The sequence below is a fragment of the Macaca nemestrina genome, chromosome 1, assembly GCF_043159975.1.
Source record: "Macaca nemestrina isolate mMacNem1 chromosome 1, mMacNem.hap1, whole genome shotgun sequence".
NCBI classification, from domain to species: Eukaryota; Metazoa; Chordata; class Mammalia; order Primates; family Cercopithecidae; genus Macaca; species Macaca nemestrina.
This window is the reverse complement of record NC_092125.1, coordinates 180,521,416-180,547,267: the sequence shown is the minus strand read 5'-3', so window position 1 is coordinate 180,547,267 and position 25,852 is coordinate 180,521,416. Positions and strand designations below refer to the sequence as shown.

At 56.1% G+C, this 25,852-nt stretch overlaps 1 protein-coding gene and 1 pseudogene across 2 annotated transcripts; one reads left to right on the top strand and one right to left on the bottom strand.

Annotated features, from left to right (window-relative positions):
* The first annotated feature begins 1,387 nt into the window (after window positions 1-1,387).
* Window positions 1,388-25,291, top strand: LOC105495068 (podocan). Of its 2 annotated transcripts, none has more exons than XM_011764245.3 (11): window positions 1,388-1,519; window positions 9,783-10,149; window positions 11,505-11,598; window positions 14,510-14,574; window positions 15,766-15,875; window positions 17,096-17,252; window positions 17,469-17,584; window positions 18,144-18,801; window positions 20,516-20,664; window positions 21,775-21,985; window positions 24,300-25,291. In XM_011764245.3, the coding sequence occupies exons 2-10, from the start codon at window positions 9,838-9,840 to the stop codon at window positions 21,956-21,958; spliced, it is 1,845 nt and encodes a 614-aa protein (XP_011762547.2). In that variant the 5' UTR covers window positions 1,388-1,519; window positions 9,783-9,837; the 3' UTR covers window positions 21,959-21,985; window positions 24,300-25,291. The 2 variants fall into 2 exon arrangements, with proteins under 2 accessions (XP_011762547.2, XP_011762546.2); XM_011764244.2 differs by lacking the exon at window positions 1,388-1,519 and adding an exon at window positions 1,848-1,981.
* On the bottom strand, window positions 13,040-13,318 carry LOC112429012 (HIG1 domain family member 1A, mitochondrial pseudogene; annotated as a pseudogene).
* Window positions 25,292-25,852: the final 561 nt, after the last annotated feature.

Below are 25,852 nucleotides of genomic sequence, written 5' to 3'. Positions count from 1 at the left end.
GTAGCTGGCCCCTGAAACACCCTGGCCTTAGCAGTTAAAGGTATAGAGAATATCTTCCTCACAGGGTTAGGATGATTAAAATGTTTTAAGGATTTAGGATGCTGCCTGTCACTTATTGGGCACCCAATATGTGCTGGCTCTCATTGTCCTAAAAATTTTAGTTCATAAGTATTCAAGCTAGTAGAATGCTGTCCTTTTAGCTCTACTTGAATCTAGGCTCAATGTTCAGGAGAAGACACGAGATGCATCTCTGTGTTGGTCCAGGTCCAATTCTGTGAATCATACCAACTCTTGTAAGTTTGAGCTCTGAAAGGACTGGAATTTGAGGCCAAAGAAGGCAAAATATTTTCCCTCCCCATTCTTGCTAAGTGCTTGAGTTATTGGTGTAATGGAAACAGACAGTCCTGGGTTCAAATCCGGGCTCTACATTTGCCTGCTCAAGTTACCTGCCTGTTTCCATCATGGGAAGAATTTGGGCTGTGGAGAAGGGTAAACCTGGGTTCAAAACCCCAGCTCTGCCAGTGAGTGGGCATTTTACTCAGTCAAGTATCCTTTCTGAGGCCATCTCTTTTCTATAAAGTGGAGCAGCAGCAGTTCTTCCTTTGCAGAGTTGTGAAGCAGAGCATCATGCATGTGGTATAAGCAGGGCATCATGCATGTGGTATAAGCAGGGCATCATGCATATGGTATAAGCAGGGCGTCATGCATGTGGTATAAGCAGAGCGTCATGCATATGGTATAAGCAGGGCGTCATGCATGTGGTATAAGCAGGGCGTCATGCATGTGGTATAAGCAGGCGTCATGCATGTGGTATAAGCAGAGGCTGCCATGGGGGTGCCAGCCAGTGAAAGGTCTGGAGCTGCTTTACAGGGGCCATTCATTCATTCATTCATTCAGGGTAAGATTGAGCAAGAGGTCCCACGTGTGACTTATGTATCCTTCTCCCTCTCCAGTGGGAGGGCAGCCAGGTGAGGCAGGTGTGGGTGCCCTGCCCACAGGCCAGACCAGGTAAGGGGAAGAGGCTTGCTACACAGTGGAGGTGCCAAGTACCACCTAAGCCCAGCCCCATTGCCTGTTCCACCGCCGAAGCCCCTGGCGCCAAACAGTGTTGCTTCAGCTGGTAGTAGTTAATGCTCCTTTACTTGGAAACATTTGCAGCTCCTGGGAGCAATATGGTGGCGTGAGGTCTCACTGTTCACCCGCCCTGTTTCTCTGTGACTGGGATCTGCATGCCCCCGACTCCGGCCCAGTTTACCATTCTTCAAGGCTCACCAGGCTGTGGGCCCAGGGCCAACAGGGATGGGAGTGGAGGGTGGGGTGGAGCGTGGGGAACTTTTCCGGGAAGAGGCCCAGCAGGGTCTTGGCTGACGGCCCCATTAGCCACGGCCCAGGACCCCAGGGTGGGAGAGTGAACGGAAAGGTACTCGTGCCTGGAGCGGTTGCAACATCCTCTGTAATGAGGCAGATACAGCTCAAAGGCACTGGCTCGAAGGACCCCTCTTCCCAGCCCTCCTTTCAGGTGTGGGGCCTAAAGGGGGTCCAGTTCCAGTGCGGAAGGCTGGGAACTAGGAAGCGTCGTGGACTAGACAGCCCGCCTTCCCGGTCTCCCGGGTAGGGGTTCAGGGGGGCGTGGTGCGGCGGCCGGGGCTAAGAGGGGTCGGTGAGACTGCTCTGCCTCCCCGCAAAGTGGGGCCAGGCCAAGTCCCGCGCGGGTAGGGGGCAGGCCTTCTCCTGCCCGCGCCTGGGGGGACCCTACGCCTGTGTCCGAAGGAGGCCGGCGTCCAGCAGATGCTCGCGGGGGGGTGGGGGAGTGGGGGAGGGGGGCGGGAGAGAGGCGGGGAGGAGAAAACCCACAACAAAACTTGCGTCGCGGAGCGCCCTGCTTGACTTGAATGGAAGGAGCCCGAGCCCGCGGAGCGCAGCTGAGCCTGGGGGAGCGCGTTCGGCCGGCTGGGCGCGGCTCGGCGCCGGGGCGCAGCAGGTACAGGGCTCTGGCGGCCAGGGTGGGCCGGGGGTCCAGGGGCTGAGCCCGGGCAGCGCACTCAGACTTCCCCGCCTCTCCGGATGGCTCCAGCAGCTGCCTGGGGCGGAGCCGCCGCATCTCACCCCCTCTGTAGGACCCTGCACTGAGGGCACGGCCGGAGATCTCCTCCTCTGGAGTGCGACCCCTGCGCAGTCAGGACCCAGGCAGGGGCCTTCTCCTCTCTGAGCAGAGGCAGGTCCCCGTCCCCAGGCCCCTCCCGCTGCGCACATCTGGAAAGAATCTGAGGGCGGATGGGGGCGGGGGCTGGAGTGGGAGGACTCCGGCGGGCGACAGGGAATGTGGGGGGCAGGTGGAACTGTGTAGGGGCGGGGACCCCTGTCAGGAGAGCCTGGGCCCGGAGTAGCCCGCGTCTTTCCACGTTGACTCATCAGGCCCCCTAGCGAGTCCAACCTCCACCTCTTTACAGATAGAGAAACTGAGGCCCGGAGAGGGGCAGAGATCTGGCCTCCAGGGCGCGTCGGCCGCCGGGTGGGTCCCCTCCGGGGCTCGGCTTCCCTGGCCACTGTGCCGCCACAGCTTAGTGCCAACCACTGGCGGCCTGGAGTCCGTCTGTCTGTCTACTCGGCTGCTTCCCAGCCGGTACAACTGGACGGAGGAGGGGGTGTGGGTCCGCGAAGCGCTAGGAGCGAGGTCCGCGCCTTTCTGCGAATGCAGCGGAAGCCCCAGGTTCCAGGTCCCCAAGCCACAGCCCGGCCTGGGGCGGGGGATGAGATCGTGGCGTTGGAATACCTGACGTGCCGTCAGGTGGAAGAGGAGGTGGTGGCGGGGCGGCGAGGCTCCTGGCAGCCTCGGGGGCTGGGGTTAGGAGAGGGAGCAGGGTTAGGAGAGGAGCAGGCGCGGCAGCAAGAGGCGAGCACCCTGGCCCGGGTGCGCGCGGCACTGACTGACCTGGTCCGGGAGGCGCGGAGGATGCGCCCCCAGCGCTTGGAGTGAATTACTGACCTGTCTGCCCTTGGATTACCGGCTGGCCAGGGAAGGGGAAGCTGTGGTCTGCTCCGCTCCAAGAGGCGCCACTGGTGTGAACCGGGAGAGCCCCTGGGTGGTCCCGTCCCCTATCCCTCCTTTGTATAGAAACCTTCCACAGTGGGAAGGCAGCGGTGAGGCAGGAGGGCTCATGGTGAGCAAGGAGGCTGGCTGGTCTGCAGGTGCACAGCATTCCGAGGTAGGTCACTCAGAAGAGCCTGGGGACTGCCCTGGGAAAGACCCGTGGGGACTGGTCTGGGGGTTCTGCTCCCTCATGTCCACTCTTAGGGCCCAGGACCCAGTCTACTCTAGCCTCGAGTGCAAGTTAAGAAGTGTCAGAGTCACACGACTGTGTTTCGTGTCATCTGTGAGCGCACACTTTATCTCTTCTGCCTGAGTATAGGGTAAGGGATTACTAATGGTGGCACTTTTAGGCTTGGTGTAGTCATACATGAAAGTGCTGATCGTGTCCTGCTTGGAACCCTTAATGAGTCCCTGTCACCAACACTAGCATGGTTGTGGAGGCCCTTGGCCACCTAGGCCTCCCACCCTGTTGACCCTTCCTTAAACACACATCCCTCTCCTCTAGCCCCGCCCCTGCCTTTTGATCACACCCTGCCTCTGCTTAGAGGGCTGTTTCTCCCACTTTGTCCACTTGGAGAACTCCTGCTCAGTCTTCAAGGCCAACTCAAGCCTCTGGGCAGGAGTCAGAAGACCCACATTTTACTCTTGGCCTTGGCTTTCACACACTAATTTGCAAACTGGGGGAGTCAGAGCAGATCATATTGCAGATCTCAAGATCCTTTCCAATTCTGCCTTTCACAAAGTCATTCATTCAGCAAACATTTCCCCAGCATCCACTCCAGGCTTGGGGAGACAGGGCAGGCTCAGCTGAGACTTGAAGGATAAAGCCGGCCAAGGTTGCTGTGGAAGCACCCAGAAACACCCTAACCCAGCCAAGGCGGCAGGAGAGGCCTCCCTGAGCGGGAGCATTTGAGCAGGAGCTTTTTAGGGATGGGCAACAATGCCAGCCCTTTTTGCTTGAGCTCCAAATCTGCAGAATGGGAAGACAAACATGTTGTCCCAGGATTTCTATTAGAGTCAATAAGATGCAGCTGTTTGGGGCCCAGCACCGAGCAGGTGGGCAGTCGATTTGTAAGGAATTTGAGTATAGAAGGAAGGTAGTGCTGGGGGCTGAGGATCTGCCTCTTGATTTGGGTCTCCCTTTCCCTTCCTTCTTCTAGTCCTACCTTAACCTCACACTTTGGGCCTTGAGGTTTGGTTCCCTGGTGGGGGTTGGAGGAGACGGTGGGTCCCACTTATTTTCTCAGTAACAGTAGCCCCTGCTATGTCACACCTACTTGGTGCCAGCGGTGACAGGCTGAGCCTGCTATTTCATTTAAATCTCACAAGTAGCTCCCAACTCCATTTCTTAGACTAGTAAACTGAAGCTCAGAGCGGTAAAGTGACTCATCCAGGCTTACACAGCAGTCAGAATTGGAACCCATGCCCTTCTGTCTCTAAAGCTCTCCACATGAGAAACACTGCTGGCTGAGCTGCCCCTCTGTCCAGGGGTCTGAGTTCTTCCTCACCAGGTGGACTTCAAACTCCTGGAGACCAGGGAGCTCCCCTGCTCTTCCCCACACACCTCCCACACGGCTGGGTACACAGAAGGGGCCTTAGGGGGCTTATCTTGCTCCATTCTTAGAAGAGCAAGGCGGGGTACAGTGGCTCACGCCTATAATCCCAGCACTTTGGGAGGCCGAGGCAGGAGGCCAGAAGTTCAAGAACAGGCTGGGCAACATAGTGAGACCCCATTTCTAAAAATAAAAAATTAGCCAGGTGCCAGGTGTGGTGGCACATGCCTGTAATTTCAGCTACTCGGGAGGCTGAGGTGGGAGGATCACTTGAGCCCAGGAGCCCAAGGCTGCGTTAGCTGTGATTGTGCTACTGCAGTCCAGCCTGGGTAACAGAGTGAGACTCTGTCTCAAAAAAAAAAAAAAAAAAAAAAAAAAACTACAAGCAGGAAAATTTAGATGCAGATGGGTCAGTGGTATGGCCAAGGTCACACAGCAAGTAGGGCTGGACCTGCCCAGGACCTCACAGCCCTGAGAGTGGCTGGCCAAGCTGGAGGGACCACTCTCCATGCCCTGTCTGTCCTTCCTACCTCTCCCTCCATTCCTGCAGTCCAGCACCTCTCTCTCTGCCAGGGTCAGGCCCCCTTAGCCCTCACCCATCCCAATTGCACAGCCTCACGTCCACCCTGTGTCACGCTCCTGCCCTTCAGTGGTCCTCATCTTCCAATGATAAGGCTCACACTCCCTAACCTGGCCTTCACATCTCTCCTTCGTGGCCTGGGCTTGTTGTGGCAACTGTGCCTGTTTGTATCACTGCCAGTCCCTATCCCCCACCAGACACCCCACAGGCACTTGGCTAATTTGTACCCCGCCTTGCTCTTCTAAGAATGGAGCAAGATAAGCCCCCTAAGGCCCCTTCTGTGTACCCAGCCGTGTGGGAGGTGTGTGGGGAAGAGCAGGGGAGCTCCCTGGTCTCCAGGAGTTTGAAGTCCACCTGGTGAGGAAGAACTCAGACCCCTGGACAGAGGGGCAGCTCAGCCAGCCGTGAGTGTTTCTCATGTGGAGAGCTTTAGAGACAGAAGGGCATGGGTTCCAACTCTGACTGCTGTGTAAGCCTGGATGAGTCACTTTACCGCTCTGAGCCTCTGTTTACTAGTCTAAGAAATGGAGTTGGGAGCTACTTGTGAGAATTAAATGAAATAGCAGTCTCGTGAGTGTGAACTGTCTTGCCTCTGGGCCTTTGCACACACTGACCCCCTTGCCTGTATGACCCTTTCCCTTTTGCCTGGTAGTCATCCCTTAGAATGGGATTATAATACTCAGCTTATGCATAAAGCTGCAGACCAGCACTGTCCAGTAGAAATATAATGTGAGCCATAAATGCAAGTCACATATGCAATGCAACATTTTCTAGAGGGGCCATTTTTTTTTCTTTTTTGAGACAGGGTCTCACTCTGTTACCCAAGCTAGAGTGCGGGGGTGTGATCACAGCTCACTGCAGCCTCAACCTCCTGGGCTCAGGTGATCTTCCTGCCTCAGCCTCCTGAGTAGCTGAGACTACAGGTGCATGCCACTTCACCTGGCTAATTTTTTGTATTTTTTGGAGAGACGAGTTTTCACCATCTTGCCCAGGCTGGTCTCAAACTCCTGGGCTCAAGTGATCTACCTGTCTCAGCCTCCCAAAGTGCTGGGATTTCAGGCATGACCCACCTTGTCTAGCCAGAAGCCACATTTTAAAAAGTAAAATGAAACTGGTAACATTTATTTCACCTGTTCAAAATATTATCATGTAATCAATATAACAATAAATGGGATTTGATGTCATTAATATTAATATTAATGAGGCATCCTACATTATTTTTTGTACTACGTCTTTGAAATCCACGGACACCACATTTTACACTTGCATCTCTATGTGGACCAGCCACATTTCAAGTACCCAGTAGCCACGTGTGGCCAGTGGCTAATGGAGTGGCCAGTGCAGCTTTGGCTCTCTGAAGGGCAGAAGCCACGCTGAGTCTTCTGTCTGGGTCCCCTGCTCCCCGTCATGCTTGGCCTAGGGGAGAGCAGCGTAGCATTGTTGATGTGATGTGGGCTGGGAGCTCAGCTTTGCCACTTAACAGCTGTTCACTGGCTGACCCCACTGGGCCTCAGCTCCCTGAGTTGTAAAGTGGTGATGATAACATTTTCAGTATGGTGCACAATGTTAATATAAATTCAATATTTTTATGGATACAGTTTACAGATTTTTACAGACACCAAACAGAAGGCGAGGAGGCAGAACAGCCTGCCTGGTGCGTGTACAGGATATGTGAGACCAGAGTTCCTTCCCCTGGATTCTTCTCCTTGGCCTTCTGCCCTGATTGAATTTGGGGCCTGGGCCTGTGCCCACACTCCCACTCTCAGAACACCAGACTGCAGTGGGGTCAGATGGGCAAGGGGCTGCCTGCCGGCTGTTGAGCTGGCTGTGGTTTATAATGTGCTGCGGGAATGATGGTCTGTAGACCGGTGTTGGGGCAGGGGGCAGGGGCAGCAGGGGTGTGGCGGAGCCAGCATAGGGCTGGGCTGCTGTGGGTGCCACTTGCTGCTACCGACTGATCCCTGGAGCCTGGAAGCTGCAGGTGTGCCGGGCTCCCTGGTTCTTTGCTGGGCCAGTGGCTGAGACCTGAGTCTCCATAAACCATGTGGATCTGTAGGGTCAAGCAAGCCTGGCTGCCACCCCTCCTGTCTCCTCTAGGACCTCCTACTCCTTGGGACCCCTTTTATGCTGCCCCGCCCACCCCCAGTCTGGGTGGGGAGTGGTTGTTGGTACCAAGGTCTGCTGCCCCCTCCAGATGGAGGACAAGGATCTTTTCCACCTCACCTGTGTCCCAGTGCCCAGTACTGGCCCAGGCACCATGGGCCCTTACTTCAGATAACTGGCTGAGCCACCAAGTGAGGCAAAGTGGTATCTGAAATCCCACAGCCACCACAGGGCAGCAGGAACTCAGAGGCAGCTACAATGTCTGCAACATCTTCTGGGAGGAGGTGGGCCTGGGATTGGGTCAGAAAGCACACACGAAGGGCCAGGCGAAGTGACTTATGCCTGTAATCTCAGCATTTTGGGAGGATCACTTGAGGTCATGAGTTTGAGACCACCTGGGCAACATAGAGAGACCCCATCTCTACATAAAATTTAAAAATTTGGCTGGCATGGTGGTATACCCCTGTAGTCCCAGTTGCTTGAGAGGCTGAGGCTGGAGGATCATTTCAGCCCAGCAGCTCAGGTTACAGTGAGCTATGATTGCACCACTGCACTCCAGCCTAGGTGACAGAGTGAGGTCTTGTCTTAAAAAAAAAAAAAGCCCAGCAAGATCTACAAGATCTAGACAAGGGAAGGAAAAGGAGCAGGAGCAGAGGATTCTGGAGTGAGCAGTGGTGTGGCAGGGGTGCAGACCATGCGCATGGAACAGACAATTAGTGAGTGGCAGGAAAAGCTAACGTTTATTGAGCACTTACTATGTGCAGTACATGCATTTCACTGACCCCTAATGGTCTTCCCACAAGGATAGTGTTGTTATCATACCCAAGGATGGGGGAGAAAACTGAGGTTTAGGCAATTATAGTCACATAAGAGCCAGAGCTGAGGCCAGAGCAAAGGTTGCAGCTGTGGCCGCTAGCTCCAGACATTAACATCATTGTCAAGCTCCCCGTTTACAAAACCCTCCTAGGCCCAGGGTCTTGCCAGACCCTTCTAGCTGCTTTATGGTCATGGTTTCTGATCTGGTGGTGGGGAGAGAGGCTCAGCCTGAGCCAGGACTTGTGGCCACTCAGCTCAGGAGTGAATGTCCCTCGTGCTGGAGGCATCCCCAGCAGGTCCTTGCCACCGTCCCTGCTGCTCACTTAGTGCCGCATGTTCCTATGCGTGATTGCTGCAGTGGTGACAGCAGCTCCTCATCACCTAATAGCATCACCTTATCACCTCATCACCTAAAAGCCAGGTGCTTTGCGTCTTATCTTACTCCACAGAAGCTGTGTGTTTAGATGTATTATCTGCATTGTACAGACAAGGAAACTGAGGCTCAGCAAGTCAGAGGTGGGACTCAAACTGGGATTTGTGGGACCTGAGAGTCAGTGAACCTGAGCTACCAGCATGTCTTATCACAGCCCAGAGATGTCTGAGTCCCTGTAAAGAGAACCCAGGAACCCACCAGGAGCCAAGCCTACGCCACGGGACTGCTGGGACAATGACATCTTCCAGCACCTTCCTCTGTGGGCCTGAGATCATCCCCTGTGCCCCGTCCTTGCTGGACCTGGGGGCCATGCCTGGGAGTGGTCTCTGGCAGGTGGCAGTGGTCACTGAGCACATCAAGCCCTGGTGAGGGCAGCTGAGGGGATACACATCAGGAATGGGACTTGGGAGGCCATGAGGGCAGCAGCATCTGTAGTCACTGGTGTTTTCTCTGTGCCTGGCTCTGGGCTTGACCTATGTCCAGACACAGAGAAGAACACACCTTTGCTATTCAAAACCCAACCCAGCTAATGCTAAGCTCTGGGTGAACGCAGTCACGGGGAGCCCCAGGGCATCGCAGTGTCCTGCTGCTCCTCCTCTTCCCATGTTCATAGCACTGAAGTTGGTTCCTAGAAAAGAAAATGCTGATTGCACAAGAGAGAGGAAGGGCATTCTAGGCAGAAGGAACAGCATGTGCAAAGGCCTGGAGGGAGGAGCTATCCCATAGTCCTGTAGAACTGGGGGCAGTTAAGGGGACAGTTGGAAGAGAGTCAGGACCAAGTCAGGAGGACCTGAGAATGGCAAGCTGGAGAGCCGGGACGCACCTTGCCGGTGCTGGCTCACCATGGCCTGTGGCTGCTGGAGGAGGCACGGGGTCTTCCCACACCACCAGTGCCAGGATAGCAAGGGCTCAGCACAGTCCAGCTCGTGTCTCAGCTTCCCCTTCTAGGAAATAGGGGTACAGACTCCTTAGGGTCAAGCCTGCTGCATGAAGGCTGCAGAAGGTTTTGCAGACCTGCCAGAGGACAGGGCTTTACCTGGTCCCCGGCCTCTGGAGGGCAGCCTGGTGGGGGTTGGGCAGGTGCGGAGGGTGGCAGTCAGTCATCGGCTGGGCTCTGAGGACGGCCCAGAGTGGGCCCTGCTTTGTGCTCGGGAGGGCCCCGTCATGACTTTCAAGGGCCCCAATTGTGTCCACTGTATCTCACAGGTTCCGTCAGCCCTGGCGCCCAGGCGCATCTGACTCGGCACCCCCTGCAGGCACCATGGCCCAGAGCCGGGCGCTGCTGCTGCTGCTGCTGCTGCCGCCACAGCTGCACCTGGGACCTGTGCTTGCCATGAGAGCCCCAGGATTTGGTCGAAGCGGCGGCCACAGCCTGAGCCCTGAAGAGAACGAATTTGCGGAGGAGGAGCCCGTGCTGGTCCTGAGCCCTGAGGAGCCTGGGCCTGGCCCAGCCGCAATCAGCTGTCCCCGAGACTGTGCCTGTTCCCAGGAGGGCGTCGTGGACTGTGGCGGCATCGACCTGCGTGAGTTCCCGGGGGACCTGCCTGAACACACCAGCCACCTGTCTCTGCAGGTGAGGTCCGCGTTGCACCCGTGGTCACGGGGCTGCCCACACACCCTTGGCTCCCATCCCAGAACCCCGACGTTCCCAGCAACCTGTTCACCAGAACCTCCAGTATGTGCGGCTCTCCACTCCCAACCACAGGGTCAGATTCCTGGGGCCCTGGCTGCACCAGGTGACACCCCTCCTGATGTCCCAGTCACGGAGCACTGTGTTAGTACAATAAAACCCCCTTTGCTCACTTAGCGTCCGGGCTGGGCCAAGTGGAGCCAGGCTCTGTCTGAAAATGGACGCAGACTTGCCTAGCAGCTGACCCTCTGAATGCACAGCCACCGTTACAAGGCCAGGAAACCCCAGAGCAATGTAGACCTGACAGAATACTGTGGGGCCTCCTAGGATGGAGTGCTGTCTCCAGCCAAGGGGCAGGCTAGAATTTGGAACCTTGAGAGGTGGGACACAGTGTCCAGACTGGGAGCACCGTGGAGTGCAGGCGCACCCATCCTCGCCTTGTGTGGCCCAGCAGCCCTTGGGAGATGGAGGGGCTGCGGCACCCATTCCCAGAGGCGATCAGGCCCTGTGCGGGAGAGTGACTTGCCTTCCATCATCCACACTGGTGGGTCTGAGCTGGCAGCTGTGGTAGCCCAAGGCCAGGGCAGCCACTGAGAGAAAGGGCCATGCTGAGCACAGCTCTTACTGTCGCTTTCTTTGCTCTTTCATCCACACACCAGCTCTCTCAAGCGCCTGCACTGGGCCCGCGGTCCTGTGTGGGGGCTGCGCATGGAGGCAGGGCTCGGCGTTCCCTGCCCTTTGGGTGCTTATAGTCAGTGGGCGAGGCAGAGACTTAAACAGATAGAGGCACCAGATGGAAATGGAAGGACTGTGTGTGGGGCCCAGAGCAGCCTCCTAATCCAGCCCCAACCCAATCCAGGAAGGCTTCTGGAGGAGGTGGTACCTGCCCCAGCTTTCCATGTGTTCCAAGGGGAAAGGGGACTGCAGGGCCAAGGAGGGGAAGGAAAAGTGGTTTCTGACTTGGGGAGCAGCTGTGGCTGCCTGTCACGAAGTGGGAAGGCTCCAGGAGCAGGTCTGGAGGAGATAGCATGTCGAGTTTGAACTGCCCATAGATGTCCGTGTGTGGGCTCCCTGAAGGCAGGACCCACACAACTGTTGTGGTCACTGCTGTGCCCCAGAGCCCATATCCAGACCTGGCCCAGAGCTGGCACTGGGGGTCTGCTGCCATGGGGGAGAATTCCAAGGGAGGCACCCAGCAGGTGGACTGGATTCTAGGACTGGAGCTACGGGTGACGAATGGAGTCCAGGGCACACCCCACTAGGCTGATGCTGCCTCCTCGCAACCCCCTACCCCCTAGAACAACCAGCTGGAAAAGATCTACCCTGAGGAGCTCTCCCGGCTGCACCGGCTGGAGACGCTGAACCTGCAGAACAACCGCCTGACTTCCCGAGGTGAGGGGCCGCCCAGAGCCCAGGGTCAGGGACACTGAGTGGAGCCTTGGGGGCCTGAACAATGCTGGGTGCCCGGGGGAGAGCTTGGCCCTGTGGATCTTGGGGTGTGGATGGAAGAGAGCAGGCCCGGGCCGGGCTAGCAGTGGGGCTGCATGAGAACCAGCTCCACACGGGCAAGGGGCTCCCTCTTCTTGTCTGAATACCACACGGGTATTTTTCTTCTTCTTCTTCTTCTTCTTTTTTTTGACATAGTCACTTACTTTAATAACAATACATATACCATGTTATCACCATGGAATGTAAATTCCGGTTAGACAAGAGAATTTCACAAGTGTAATAACATTCTGTACATGAAAGTTTGTGTATACTGTCTGGCCAAACCAGCATGCTCATAAGTCATTCATCAATTCCATTACAAGTCATTTGTTTAGTTAAATGTAAGCAACACACACATTTTTAAAGTGTTCACTTACCTTTGCATGAGTTAAAATACATGATTCTATTTCAAGATGACATTTCAAAATGATTCTAATACAACAGCAGCAAAAATATAATTCTGCAATTACAAAAGAACTAAACTAGAATCCATAAGTTATTTTCATGTTTACAATTGTGATTCTTTAATAAATATTATTACTGTGCAATTCTATCGCAAGCTTTCTAAATTTGGTTTAAACACACACATAGGTAATATCAGTTGTGGGAGGCTTTACAAGTTATATTCCATGCACTTTTGGACAGAGTTCTAAAAGAGCCAGCCAGTCCACAAGACAGATAGAAAAAAGGTAAATTAACTGGGGAAAATAGGACCCTTATATAACATCCAAAACATGAGATTCTGTAGCAAACTGGGAATACGTCAGGGTTACCTGGACAACCCCGGTGCCCTCCCATCCTTGTGTCTCCAACCCTTTCTACTCCTTGCACTTGAGACTCAAAGGTCTGCCTGCCTCCTTGACATTTCCCCTAGACGTCCCTGTCTTCTTTACAACTAATTTCATCTGAACAGTTTAAGAAAGTGGACATCATCAAGTGCATTCAGGTGACGTGTTTCAAGATGTCTAACTAGGCCAGGTGTGGTGGCTCACGCCTGTAATCCCAGCACTTTGGGAGGCCAAGGCAGGTGGAACACCTGAGGTCAGGAGGTCGAGACCAGCCTGGCCAACATGGTGAAACCCTGTTTCTATTAAAAATACAAAAAATTATCCTGGCGTGCTGACGAGTGCTTACTCAGCAGCCTCTGAGCTACTCAGGAGGCTGAGGCAGGAAAATCATTTGAACCCAGGAGGTGGAGGGTGCAGTGAGCTGAGATCTTGCTGTTGCACTCCAGTCTGGGCAATAAAAGCGAGGCTCCATCTCAAAAAAAAAAAAAAAAAAGAAAGAAAAAAGCTGTCTAACTAAAACAAGCTCCTCCAACAAGACCAAGAGAGCCTCTCTCCTTCTAAAGCTTAGGATTTGCCCAGAATTCCTGATACATGGACTAGCCCATACCAACAGTCATGGCTCCTACAACAAAGCCTTGGGCTGCCACATGCATGTGGATCAGATGAAGGGACATTTTCATATTTCCCCTGCTCTTCAGTTTGTGTAATCCTTATGCAACAATGGCTGCAAAGTCTGCCATTCCAATGGGACACACGGTGCCTCTAGCTTTCTGAAGAAGTTTGGATCCCTGATCTTCATTATGTGAAAACTGGGAAACCTCTGTGTCTGTTGACATGGTGATTGCTTGAAGAATCTCTCTAGAGTGAGAAAACCTCTTACACGCCAACCAGCTTCTGATCCGTCCTGTGCGCCCCAGGCGGGTGTTTCTAAGACCTGGGGGATGCACAGGAGAGAAACCTTGTCACAGGTTCTTCGGTTCCGAGGGCCTTTAGGACCCAAGAGTTGTAGAGTCCTCATATTTTAAAAAGATTTTGTTTTTCCTGATCATGAAAATAACATCTGATTGGGATAGAAACTTTGTAAAATAAAATGGAAAGAGAAAATTTCTCCTAATTTTGCCACTTGGAATTAACTACTATTGACATTTTGGTGTATTTGTTTCCATTTTTTAAAAGGCAGCTTTCTTGAAGTATCATTTATATACCATAAGATTTACCCAATTCAAAGGTACAATTGGCTGAGTTGTAGTTAGTGGGGCAGCCATCACCACAGTCCGGTGGTCTTTTTTCCTTTGTGTTTTAAACTCGTGGCTGAACACATGCTATGATATCACAGCCTGCTCTGCGTCTCTTAGCCATCAGCTCGGCCGCCTCTCTCGCGTTGCTAAAGCCTCTCGTTGACCGTCATCTTACACAGCGGCAGCAGGGTGTTCCGTGGAGAGACATGCCAGTTTATATAACTGTTCCCTCTTGTTAGATAGTGGGTGAGGTCCAGCATCTGGGGGTCTTGGAGCCGGAAAACGAGGGTCAGAGGCCAGCCTGGCAGGGCTCCCGGCAGCAGCCGAGTCCTGACTCATCTGCCAGATGGAGCTGGGGTGAGCCAGGTGGTGAGGAGGCCCAGAGCCGCAGCCCCACCCTGTGTGGAGCCATTCCCGGCCCAGCCCACCTGCCTGTGGACGGGGCTCTGACCTTCTGGGGCTCTCCCAGAGGGGAGCACTTCTTCCTGGCAGAAAAGGGTCAGGCTGGGTGCTCTGCTGCTGGCCTGACCTCTCAGGGCTCATCCCCGCTCAGAGTGAGGAGTCAGTCCCTCAGTAGACAGTAACTGCCTGCTCCTCTGAGCCTGGGCTCATGTGAGCAAGGAGAAAGAACAGGGCTGGGCGGGCCCCGCCAACTGCTTGGGAGGGGATCTGAGCTGCCTTTGCCTCCCCAGTCCTGGCAGGCGGCTGGTGGAGGAGGGTGGGTGCTTGCTATGCTTCCCTGTAGCGTCTCCTTCATCCAGGGCTCTGACCGATGCCTGTCCTTTGAAGGGCTCCCAGAGAAGGCGTTTGAGCATCTGACCAACCTCAATTACCTGTACTTGGCCAATAACAAGGTGAGGGGCTTGAGGCAGGGTGGGGGGTATGCTGCCCTGTCCTCCAGGCACTGTCTTCCCTGAGTTCCATGAACTTTCACCAGGGCCTTTCTGGACTGGCTGCTGGGTCCCTGTTGCTGCTCAGACATGGCCCCAGGTTGGAGGTGGGGAAGACACGGACCCCATGCCTATAACTCAGGGCATCAGAGTGTGTCAGGTCATGAAGACAGAAGCCAAGGCCCACAGGAGTGTAGAGGGGGAAGAGCTTGTCCCCACTGGGGAAGTCATACCTGGAGGGCTTCCTGGAGGAGATGGCATTTGAGCAGGGGCATGGAGGGTAATAGGATTCTAGGCAGGGGCCCCAGGGTAGGGGGGGCACTGCAGTACAAGGAACGTCATGAGTGAAGGCACAAAGGTATTCATGTTCCAAATATTTGGTATGCTCCAGAGCGCTGTCCCAGCCCCTCCTCTCTCTCCACTCTCTGGAGGTTACCTGTGCCCTCCCAGACTCCGTCTCCCATCTGCATCATGGCCATGTCCAGTGGCTGTCTCCAACCCTTTCTACTCCTTGGACTTGAGACTCAGAGATCTGCCTGCCTCCTTGACATTTCCCCTAGACGTCCAGTGGAAGGAAGCTACAGCTTCCCGCCCATAGTCCCCAGACCCAGTCCTCCTCTGTCTTCCCAGCTTTTTAAGGGGCATCTCCAACCACCTACGACCCCACTGGTCCAAGCCACAAATGGTGCCTCTGGGCCCTGAGCTTCCTCACCATGTCTAATCCCATTGAGGTCCTCAGCTCTTACCGCACTGACCCCCATTCCTCACCTGGACACTTGCCTCCTCACTTGCCCCCAATTCTTGGAGCAGCCAGAGCAACCTTAAAGTCACACCTATCACTTCTCGGCCTTTTGGCTAAGATCAGGTATAAAAGTCACACCCGCCTCTACCTCTTATCCACTCGGGATGAACCCAGGAGGACGGGCAGGGCAGGGGACAAGTCCTGAGGGCCTTGAATGCCAAGCTGAGTGCTGAGGAGATCCAGAGAGGTTTGGGTTTTGTTTCTGCAGGGGGTGGGACAGGTTTCAATTTGAGAAAGATGGCCTGGTTGCAGGGAGACACAGTGAAGGGGACCCGGTGGTGAGCAGACAGTGGGACCCACAGCTGGCCTCTGCTCCTCCATTGCTCTTTCGGCCCCAACTCTTCCCTTCCCAGCTGACCTTGGCACCCCGCTTCCTGCCAAACGCCCTGATCAGTGTGGACTTTGCTGCCAACTATCTCACCAAGATCTATGGGCTCACCTTTGGCCAGAAGCCAAACTTGAGGTCAGAGGTCGGGGGTGGTCTGGGCTTGGGCTGGGGCAAGGGGAGGGGCTGAGGCGGAGGCGGCCATCCTGTGTGAGGCAGAGACAGGCCTGGAAGGAGGCCCTGTGCTCAGGGCTGTGGTGAAGGGACACCCAGGGGCCCTAACAGAGGAGGACAACTTGGGCCAGGAGGCGAGGACAGAGAGTGTGGTCTACAGGAATTGTGGGGAACCAGTGAGGATGTCCCCACTTTCCCAACCCTGGGGGGAGGGGAGCATCTTTCAACAGGCAGAACTGCCCTTCACTGAGCTGCACTGGGAGGAGCGACCGCCCCGCGGCATAGGTGTGAGAGAGAGCAGGGTGGTGCTGGCGGGGTGGGGGGCTGCTGGGGAGCCGCCCCCAGGACAGTTTGGGGGCTGGACAACCCCAGTGCCCTTCCGTCCCTGCGTCTGCCGTCTCACTGACTCTCTCCATCTGTCTGAGGACCCCAGGGCCACTGTGCATGGCCCCATCCCACAGATGGAGGTGCAAGAGAGCCCACACAGCAAAACTGAGCTGTGTCTGTCACAGATGACCCTTGTTCCTTATCTTCCCTCCTTCTAGTATGTTGGCTCCACGAAGGCAGGGTCTGTCTCATTGGTCGTGTCCACTGTTATGCCCTCAGTCTAGAACAGCTCTGGCATCTTGTATATCTATTTATTTATATACCTCATATATGTATATGTATATATCTATATTTAATATATTATATTACATAATATATTCACTATATATTTGCTGAATGGATGAGGGTCACCTCCTCTGAGACAGACCCTGTGCTGGCACTAGGGCCAAAGAGGCAGGCAGAGATAGGCCCTGTGTTTAGGAAGTCCTAGGAACTCAGAGCCAGGCTGCATGGGGTTGACAGGCAGGGATGAATGGGCCGCAAGTCAGGCAAGGACTCCAGGGCTGAAAGGGTCAGGGGTCCACTGAGACCTTGAAAGGTGTGGGGGAGCCTCTGCCAGGGGTCAGGAAATCCTATTTCTTCCACTAGCTTATGGGACCACCTGTGGTGGGGCACGGCCTCCTTCTGGTCCTTAGTTCCGTTGGCTGTGTAGGCAACATCTGAGGTCCTTCTGACTCTCTACTCTTGAGTTTGGATGGAAGGAGAGCAGCCTGGGCAAGGGTTTGGAGGCTCACCAGGTGAGCTGGCGCAGGGCCTAGGGAGCCCAGGTGGGTGAGGACCTGTGCCTCGACCCGCAGGTCTGTGTACCTGCACAACAACAAGCTGGCGGACGCCGGGCTGCCGGACAACATGTTCAACGGCTCCAGCAACGTCGAGGTCCTCATCCTGTCCAGCAACTTCCTGCGCCACGTGCCCAAGCACCTGCCGCCTGCCCTGTACAAGCTGCACCTCAAGGTGGGCAGGGGAGAAGTAAGGAGGGGCACAGCAGACCCCACAGCCAGGGCACTGGGGCGGGGGCCTGCAGGGGAAGAGCTCAGGCCCACATGGGCACAGGTGCCCACATGGGTCCCTTCCTGGTGGCTTCCCAGACTCCTCTCCACACCTCATCCCGAGGCCCTGACCTTGCCCTCAGTCCTCCTCACACTCTCCTCCCTTCCCTTCATCCCCCAGAACAACAAGCTGGAGAAGATTCCCCCAGGGGCCTTCAGCGAGCTGAGCAGCCTGCGCGAGCTGTACCTGCAGAACAACTACCTGACTGACGAGGGTCTGGACAATGAGACCTTCTGGTGAGTCCTTGTCTCACCAGGTCCTTGGCGTGACCACGGGGCCCGGGAAGCTCCTTCAGGGCCAACCACCCAGCCCAGCCCCTCACACACGTCCCCTGCCCACCTTCCCTGGAGAAGGAACTTTAAGCCTTGTGCCTCTGTTGACATTTCTGTCCCTGGGAACAAGAACTATGCAGAAGTAAGGCCTTCCGAGATTCCAGTGAGATAAAGAAGCATTGGCAGAGGCTGGCTTCTTGGTCCGAAATATAGACTTGGGCATTCTTGTTGAAGGCAAATACATTTTCATTTTTATAAGGGATCAAGGTAGCCATAAAAGGCTATCAAAAGGTTAAACAGTGGTCTTCAAGTAAGCTCCTGTGTGTCAGAAAATGCCGGATCCTTCCTACACCAGAATATCATTGAGTCAACCCGAGGACCGAGGACTGAGGGCCCACAGTCAGTGAGCGGCAGAGCTGGGAGGAGCTAGTGGCAATTCCCCAGCCTCTTCTCTTGGGAATCGTGGTGGAAACGAGCACAATGTGGGCTCCTGCCAACCGTCTTAATTCCCTCCCCGCCCCAGGAAGCTCTCCAGCCTGGAGTACCTGGATCTGTCCAGCAACAACCTGTCTCGGGTCCCAGCTGGGCTGCCGCGCAGCCTGGTGCTGCTGCACTTGGAGAAGAACGCAATCCGGAGCGTGGACGCGGATGTGCTGACCCCCATCCGCAGCCTGGAGTACCTGCTGCTGCACAGCAACCAGCTGCAGGCGCAGGGCATCCACCCGCGGGCCTTCCAGGGCCTCAAGCGGCTGCACACGGTGCACCTGTACAACAACGCGCTGGAGCGCGTGCCCAGCGGCCTGCCTCGCCGCGTGCGCACCCTCATGATCCTGCACAACCAGATCACAGGCATCGGCCGCGAAGACTTTGCCACCACCTACTTCCTGGAGGAGCTCAACCTCAGCTACAACCGCATCACCAGCCCGCAGGTGCACCGCGACGCCTTCCGCAAGCTGCGCCTGCTGCGCTCGCTGGACCTGTCGGGCAACCGGCTGCACACGCTGCCACCTGGGCTGCCTCGAAATGTCCATGTGCTGAAGGTCAAGCGCAATGAGCTGGCTGCCCTGGCACGAGGGGCACTGGCGGGCATGGCCCAGCTGCGTGAGCTGTACCTCACCAGCAACCGACTGCGCAGCCGGGCCCTGGGCCCCCGTGCCTGGGTGGACCTTGCCCATCTGCAGGTAAGCGGAAGGGAGGAGGCTGGGCCATGTCCATGGAGGGGGGTACTGGCATGGCTGCCCTGAGCCCACCTGTCTGAAGGGTGACGAGAAGGGCTGGGTGGTAAGGGAGGTTCCGCTGGTATGGCCAGACTGAGCTCATTCACCTTCAGGTATCTGTGGGGATGCTGGCTAGGGCGAAGCTAGGCCTTAGGGGAGGCAGGAGGTGGGTCAGGCAGAGGGTGTGGCTGGCGTGCTAGGGTGAGCCCAGCCCACCTGCAGGTACAAGAGTGAGGGGCAGAGTACAGCTGCTATGGCCAAGCTGAGCTCACCACCTGCAGATACAGGTTTGAGAAGGGCTGTGGAGGCAAGGAAGGTCATGGCTGCAGGTAGGGGCCCCAGGCTTAGGGGGACCAGGGGCCAGTTTAGGTGGTATGTATGGGAGAGTCAAGCTCACCCCTTTGCAGGCACAGGAGTAGGTGTGTGGAGAAGTCTGGGCCTTGGGATGGGAGGTAGAGGGGCCAGCTTGAGCTGTGGGCCCACCTCACCAGTCTGCAGAGGGCTGGAGGTGGGGATCTACTCATGCTTTCTGGGGCTGGCCAGTCGATGTGGCTGCTGTGACCACATGGTCAGAATTAGGCAGGGATGCCTGGGCGCATAGTTCACTTTGGTAACAAAACCCCCAACTCAACCAGTGTGGGTGAAAGAGAAATCCACTCTGTACGCTGGCTCATGCCTGAATCTCAGCAGTTAGAGAGGCCGAGGCAGGAGGATCACTTGAGCCCAGGAGTTCAAGGCCTGCCCGGGCAACATAGTGAGACCTGGTCTCTACAAAAAAATAAATTAAAAAAAAATTAGCCCGGTGCAGTGGCATGCACCTGTATTCCCACTTACCCTGGGAGGCTGAGGTGGGAGAATCACTTGAGCCTAGGGAAAATAGAGCTGGCAGTGAGCTATGATCGCACTACTGCACTCAATCCTGGACGACAGAGCGAGACCCTGTCTCAAATTAAAAAAAAAAAAAAAAAAAAAAAAAAGGAAACTCATCAGAGAACCTGGGCGGGAAGGTGGGGTGCTTCCAGGTTAGGGGCCGCCCAGTGGCTTCAGCAGCTCCCTGTGGGAACCCACTTCCCTGACTGTCCTCCCCTGGATGCCAGGCATGTGATGATCGGAGAACGGCCTGGGGCCTGGCTGTTGTGCTGGGGTCACTGTGGGTCTTACGCCCTTGCTCCTGGCCTCTGTACATGTGGCCCCTGAGGTCCATAAATGAGCAGTCCCACCCGAGCACCTGCCACGGCCCCATCCAGGGCCAGTGGGGCGAGATTCAGAGTCTGGAGGAGCCCTGGGCTCTGCCCATTTGAGATCTTTGGGAATGACAAAGTCTAATGGGAATGACAAGTGTGTCAGGAGGTAGGACTGTGACACCCAAACGTCTTGGCTGCGAGTTTATGTGGGAAGGCACAAGAAGCTGGGTAGGACATTCATCAATTAGAATACTGGTTTGGAGTCAGACACACCCGGCTACAGCCTTTTACGGGTTATGTGATCTTGGAAAGATCACTGAACCTCTCTGAGCCTCTATTTCCCAATCTGGTAAGTGGGGATAGTTATAGACACCCCCTCCTCCACACAGGGTTGTTGTTAGATTTAGATAGGCTGGGGACTTGGTGGGAGTTTTGTAAGCTGTTAAGTGCTTTGCACAGGTGGGAGTCCCTGACTCCCTTGGTCGCCCCTGCAGCTGCTGGACATCGCCGGGAATCAGCTCACAGAGATCCCCGAGGGGCTCCCCGAGTCACTTGAGTACCTATACCTGCAGAACAACAAGATTAGTGCGGTGCCCGCCAATGCCTTCGACTCCACACCCAACCTCAAGGGGATCTTTCTCAGGTAGGAGGCCACTCGAGGCCCTGTACACACCCCCGTGGGGTCTGCCCCAGCTCCAGCGGGACAGCTGATGCACGTGGGAACAGCTTGGCTCCACTGCTGACTGTGTAACCACGGCTCAGCTCTCAAGGGTGGGGACAGTCTGGCCAGGCCTGATGTGGTTCCTAGGTTTGTCAAAGGGCTTTGGAAGCGTTAGAAACCAGTGCTCACGGGTGTTGTGAATGTTACTGTGGCAGAAAGGATGCCGGACAGCGTCTTCCTGGTTTGCAGCTGAGAGCGCTGAGGCCCTGAGAGCACAGGTGACTGCTGTGTCTGCAGTCATCCAGGCTAGGCCCGGGCCTCACACTCAGGGATAGATGTTCAGGTCCTCCCTGGGTTCTGGGGCTAAGAGATGGAGATTTGGAATGATTCAAGGGATGCAGCTCCCTGAGGATATGAGGGGCTTCCATCCAGCAGAGCCAGGATGGTTCTTCCCAGCACTTCCCATAATCCCTGCCCCCAAATCAGAGAGAAGGAGACAGGGCAGAGAAGAGCAGTGTGTGCTCCCAGGAGCTTAGTTGCCCAGAAGGCCCAGGGCTTGATGACATCAGGATGGCTTGACATGTGCCTCAGGCATCTGCAGGGGAGCTGAAGCACAGAGAGTGAGGAGCCTGAGATCAGAGCCACAGCCTCCACCTTCCCACCCCTGAGTGTGGCCCTGGCCCGGCTCAGCGCTGGCCTTGCCTGTGTGCCACTCCACATCAGGCACTGTGGTGACCCCTGGCTACCGCGGCCCAGGAGCCTCAGGCCTTGGGGTTAATGCCAGGGATGGCATAGAGACAGCCCCCAAAGATGTGGCTTCCAAAATAACAGTGAGACTGTGTGCAGAGAGATACCCCTCACTTTGCGGAGACTGGCCCAGTGCCAGTCCCACCCCAAGCTGCGGCTGCCCTGACCAGCCTGTACCTTCCATCATGCACCGTGCTCCCAGGCCCTGGCCTTTCCCGCCTGCTGCACCACTTTCCAGGAGGGCCGTTCCCTCCCCTGTTACCTTCTGGAGAGGCCAGTTGGGGGAAGGGAGGGTTCCTTGGGGGTTGGGCTCCTGGCACTGACTCCGCCTTGACGCTCCCACAGGTTTAACAAGCTGGCTGTGGGCTCCGTGGTGGACAGCGCCTTCCGGAGGCTGAAGCACCTGCAGGTCTTGGACATTGAAGGCAACTTTGAGTTTGGTGACGTTTCCAAGGACCGTGGCCGCTTGGGGAAGGTAAAGGAGGAGGAGGAAGAGGAGGAGGAGGAAGAGGAAGAGGAAACAAGATAGTGACAAGGTGACCCAGATGTGACCTAGGTATGTGGCCTGTGTGGGGCAGCACACACTTCTGCTCACTGCTCTTTCCCCTTCCTGATCCCGATATAGGGGTCTTTCCGTCCATTCTTCACCCTCCGGCCTCTGCTTCATCTGCCCATTTAGCAAATTTATAAGAGCACTTGGGATGTACCAGGCCCTGAGTGAAAGATTGACGCCTACGGGAGGCCCACACCTTCCAGAAGATTCTCACCCAGGGTGTGGGTGCTGTCAAGGGAGTGCCCGGGGGGCACTGAACATGTGGGTCTGGGCTCAGGAGTGAGGTCTGGTCTGGAGAGAGGGCTCCAGGCATTGTCAGCCTTGAAACAATCACTGAAGCTGCAGGGAGCTGGGGAAGCTTGCCGTGAAAGAGTGAGTGAGGCGGGCAGGCAACGTGGGAGAGGAGACTGAGACAGAGAAGTTAGGAAAAGAGGTAGGAAAACCCCAGACTGCCATGGCCAGAGGGCGTTTGCACATGTATGTAACACAGTGCACATGCACACAAATGCACACGGATGCACCAACACACATACATTCATGTGCACGCACGTCTCAACATGTACACACATCCACAAACCATGCACAGGCAGAATACACACACCACACTCATGCACACAGACACACATACACGCTTGTACTCCATGACATACTTGCAGGCCTAGACTATGTACATACTTGCACACACATGTGTACATGCATGTGAGTACATGCACACAAAACACCCATACGTACCCACACACGCAGGCCCTTACGTACACACCTGCCTGCCCACACGTACACATGATGCGTGCATGCACAGGCCTGTCTAGAAGTGGGGGTCTTGGCTGTGTCAGTGCTGCTGAGGGGTTGAGGGGGCTGAGCATTGTGGAGTGCCCACTGGATTTTTCCACCTGGAGGTTGTCTGTGACTTTGTAGCCACAGGGGAAGCTGGGGTGCGGAGAGTGGCTGGAAAGGAAGTGGGTCCAGGCACTGCAGACAAGCCTTTTGAGAAGTCTGGCTGTGAGAGATGAGAGAGGGCAGAGGTGGGAATGGGGTGTGAGGTTCAGGAAGCGCTCATTTTCTGAGCCTCACAGGAAGCAAAGGCCTCTCGAGGGAAGCCCTGTGTAAGGGGCTCTGGGAAGATGCCCCAACGCACACATGCATCTTCCACACGCATCCTCTTAATGGAAGGGGCCGGCTTGGGTGCTGGTGGGAAGAGACTGGCCTGGAGGGGGAGTTACCGATGTAGGAAAGAGCTGACTGTGAGGGCCCCCGTGGGAATGATAGAAGTTGCTGGCTTTAGCAGGAGGGACAGAGGGCAGGGTGGCTGCTGTCACAGGGGTTGGTAGCTTGGTGGCCGGATGTGAAGCCATGTCAGCCGGATGCCTCCAGTCTTCCGTTTTCTCTGTGCAGCAGGGAGGTGCTCCGCAGACCACAGGTATGGAGAAGACGGACAGGTGGATCCACCCACAGCTGGGTTTTCAGCCAAGAGTTCAGGACAGGAGGGCAAGGAACAAGGGAGTGTGTTGGCTGGAGGCTGGCTGCAGGCGTGGGTCCCGGGATCAGGCTGGGTAAGGAAGGAGGTGCAGACAGGAGGGCCGGTGGGCAGGGACTCAGAGAAGGATGTTGGAGAGGAGCCAGGAACGATGGTGTGGTCTGAGGAGAGAGGAGAGGTGGTGACGAGTGAGCCAGGCTGGGGGTCACAGGGCCAGGGCGTAGCTGTGGGAGGGGCTGCTGGGCCACTGTTGAGTGTTGACTGAAGTAGGGCCTGGGGCAAAGAGGAACCAGAGGGGGCTGTTGAGGGCCACTTGGGTGGCTGACAGAGGGAGCCGGGAGAGGGGCGCAAGTTGATGGCGAGAGAAGAGTGTGCACAGGGGTGGGTATCCACACGTGTGGAGGGACTGGCAAGAGGCTGAGCCTGGGGTCACCTTCCTCAGCTCCCAGAGCCCGGGAGTATGAAGGTGGAGCCGTTCTCTGAGGCATTGTCCTCACACAGAGTTGGGGTTGGCGACAAGATGACGGGCCATTCAGTGAGGACACCACAGCCCTCATGAGAGGGGCTATGGAGTCCTGGGGTGGGTGAGAATCTGCCCCATCTCAGGTCAATTGAGTGGGGCTCTGGGAGAGGCCCCGGGGAGTGGCTGGTGGGACCCAAGGGCCTTGTGGCATGAGCGCCCCACTGGTTTTGGGCTCCCGGGGCCCACGCTCCCTCCCTCCTCACAGTAGCCTGGCCTGTCCAAAGCCCCTCCAGCAGGGCTCCCACAGAGGCCCCCCTCAGGCTGCTTGGGGTGGCGGGTTTGCCCTGAGCTAGCCCCTGACTCTCTCACTTGTTCTGCAGGACGATGAACTGCCGGAGTCCTTTCTGCAGCACACGCCGGTGCGCTGAGCCCCTACTCCGCTGTGCCCACACAGACACACCCAGCTGGACACACGGGCACCCCACATGACACAGGCTGACAGTCTCATATCCCCACCCCTTCCCGCAGCATGTCCCACGACCAGACACGTGCACACACGTCACACCCTCACACACCCAGCTCAGCCACACACAGCCCGTTACACACTGCCCTCCAAACCACCACGGTCTCTGCCACACCCCCACTACCACTGCCACACCCTCTGAATCATGCAGGGAAGGGTCTGCCCCTGCCCTAGCACACACAGGCACCCACTCCCTCCCCCTGCTGACATGTGTATGTGTGTGTACACACCACGCACACACATGCACAAGTCATATGCAAACAGCCCTCCAAAGCCTATGCCACAGACAGCTCTTGCCCCAGCCAGAATCAGCCACAGCAGCTCGCCGTCTGCCCTGTCCATCTGTCCGTCCGTTCCCTGGAGAAGACACAAGGGTATCTCCATGCTCTGTGGCCAGGTGCCTGCCACCCTCTGGAACTCACAAGAGCTGGCTTTTATTCCTTTCGCACCCTTTGGGGACAGGAGCCTTCAGGACTGCTGGCCTGGCCTGGCCCATCCTGCTCCTCCAGGTGCTGGGCAGTCACTCTGCTAAGAGTCCTTCCCTGCCATGCCCTGGCAGGACACAGGCACTTTTCCAATGGGTAAGCCCAGCGGAGGCAGGACGGGAGAGCCCCTTGGGTGCTGCTGGGCCTTGGAGCAGGAGTGAAGCAGAGGCGATGGGGCTGGGCTGAGCCAGGGAGGAAGGGCCCAGCTGCACCTAGGAGACACCTTTATTCTTCAGGCCCGTGGGGGAAGTTCCGGATGCCTTTATTTTTTATTCTTTTCTAAGGAAAAAAATGATAAAAATCTCAAAGCTGATTTTTCTTGTTATAGAAAAACTAATATAAAAGCATTATCCCTATCCCTGCAGCCTGTGGCTATGTCTGTGCGTGCTTCCTGCCAGGTGCTGGGCTGGTGCCAGGTGGAGGGGGCAGGATACAGGCCCCTCAGCGCCCCAGCCAGACCAGCAGGCATCAGTGGAAAGTTCAGTTCTTGGGGCCCGCAGAGTAGCTGCACGGGCAGGCATCCCGGGAGAAGAGGGCATAGCCCCCGGTGATGGGGCCTGGAGGTGTGTGCAGATGGCCCACTTGGGAATAGTAGGTGAGGCCTGAACCAGCACACACGGCCTATGAGTTCACTGTGCATTCCCAGAGGTGGAGCATCCAAGCAAAGGACCTCCTGGGCTTTGGGCCTGTTAAGGGCTCACCTGGAGGGTCACGGGTCATCTTCACTGAGGGGGCGTTACCAGTGGGTTCTGTCCCTTAGAGGAGAGCAGGGGACTGGAGGCAGGCCTGGGAGCTGGAGCAGGGCTGACGTGGGGGCCCAGGTCTCTGCAGACCTTACCAGGAAAGAGCTAACAGACGCACCCAGTGTGCTCCCCACCCCGGGGGGGGGGCAGAGCTGGGAATGGGAGAGGAAGGCACTGGGAGG

Excerpts from the sequence above, each read along its gene's own strand:
- LOC105495068 (XM_011764244.2), top strand. The coding sequence starts at position 1,893 with ATGGAAGGAGCCCGAGCCCGCGGAGCGCAGCTGAGCCTGGGGGAGCGC. Across the intron at positions 15,876-17,095 it reads GGCCAGAAGCCAAACTTGAG|GTCTGTGTACCTGCACAACA; the intron begins GTCAGAGGTCGG and ends CTCGACCCGCAG. Across the intron at positions 20,665-21,774 it reads CTCAAGGGGATCTTTCTCAG|GTTTAACAAGCTGGCTGTGG; the intron begins GTAGGAGGCCAC and ends ACGCTCCCACAG.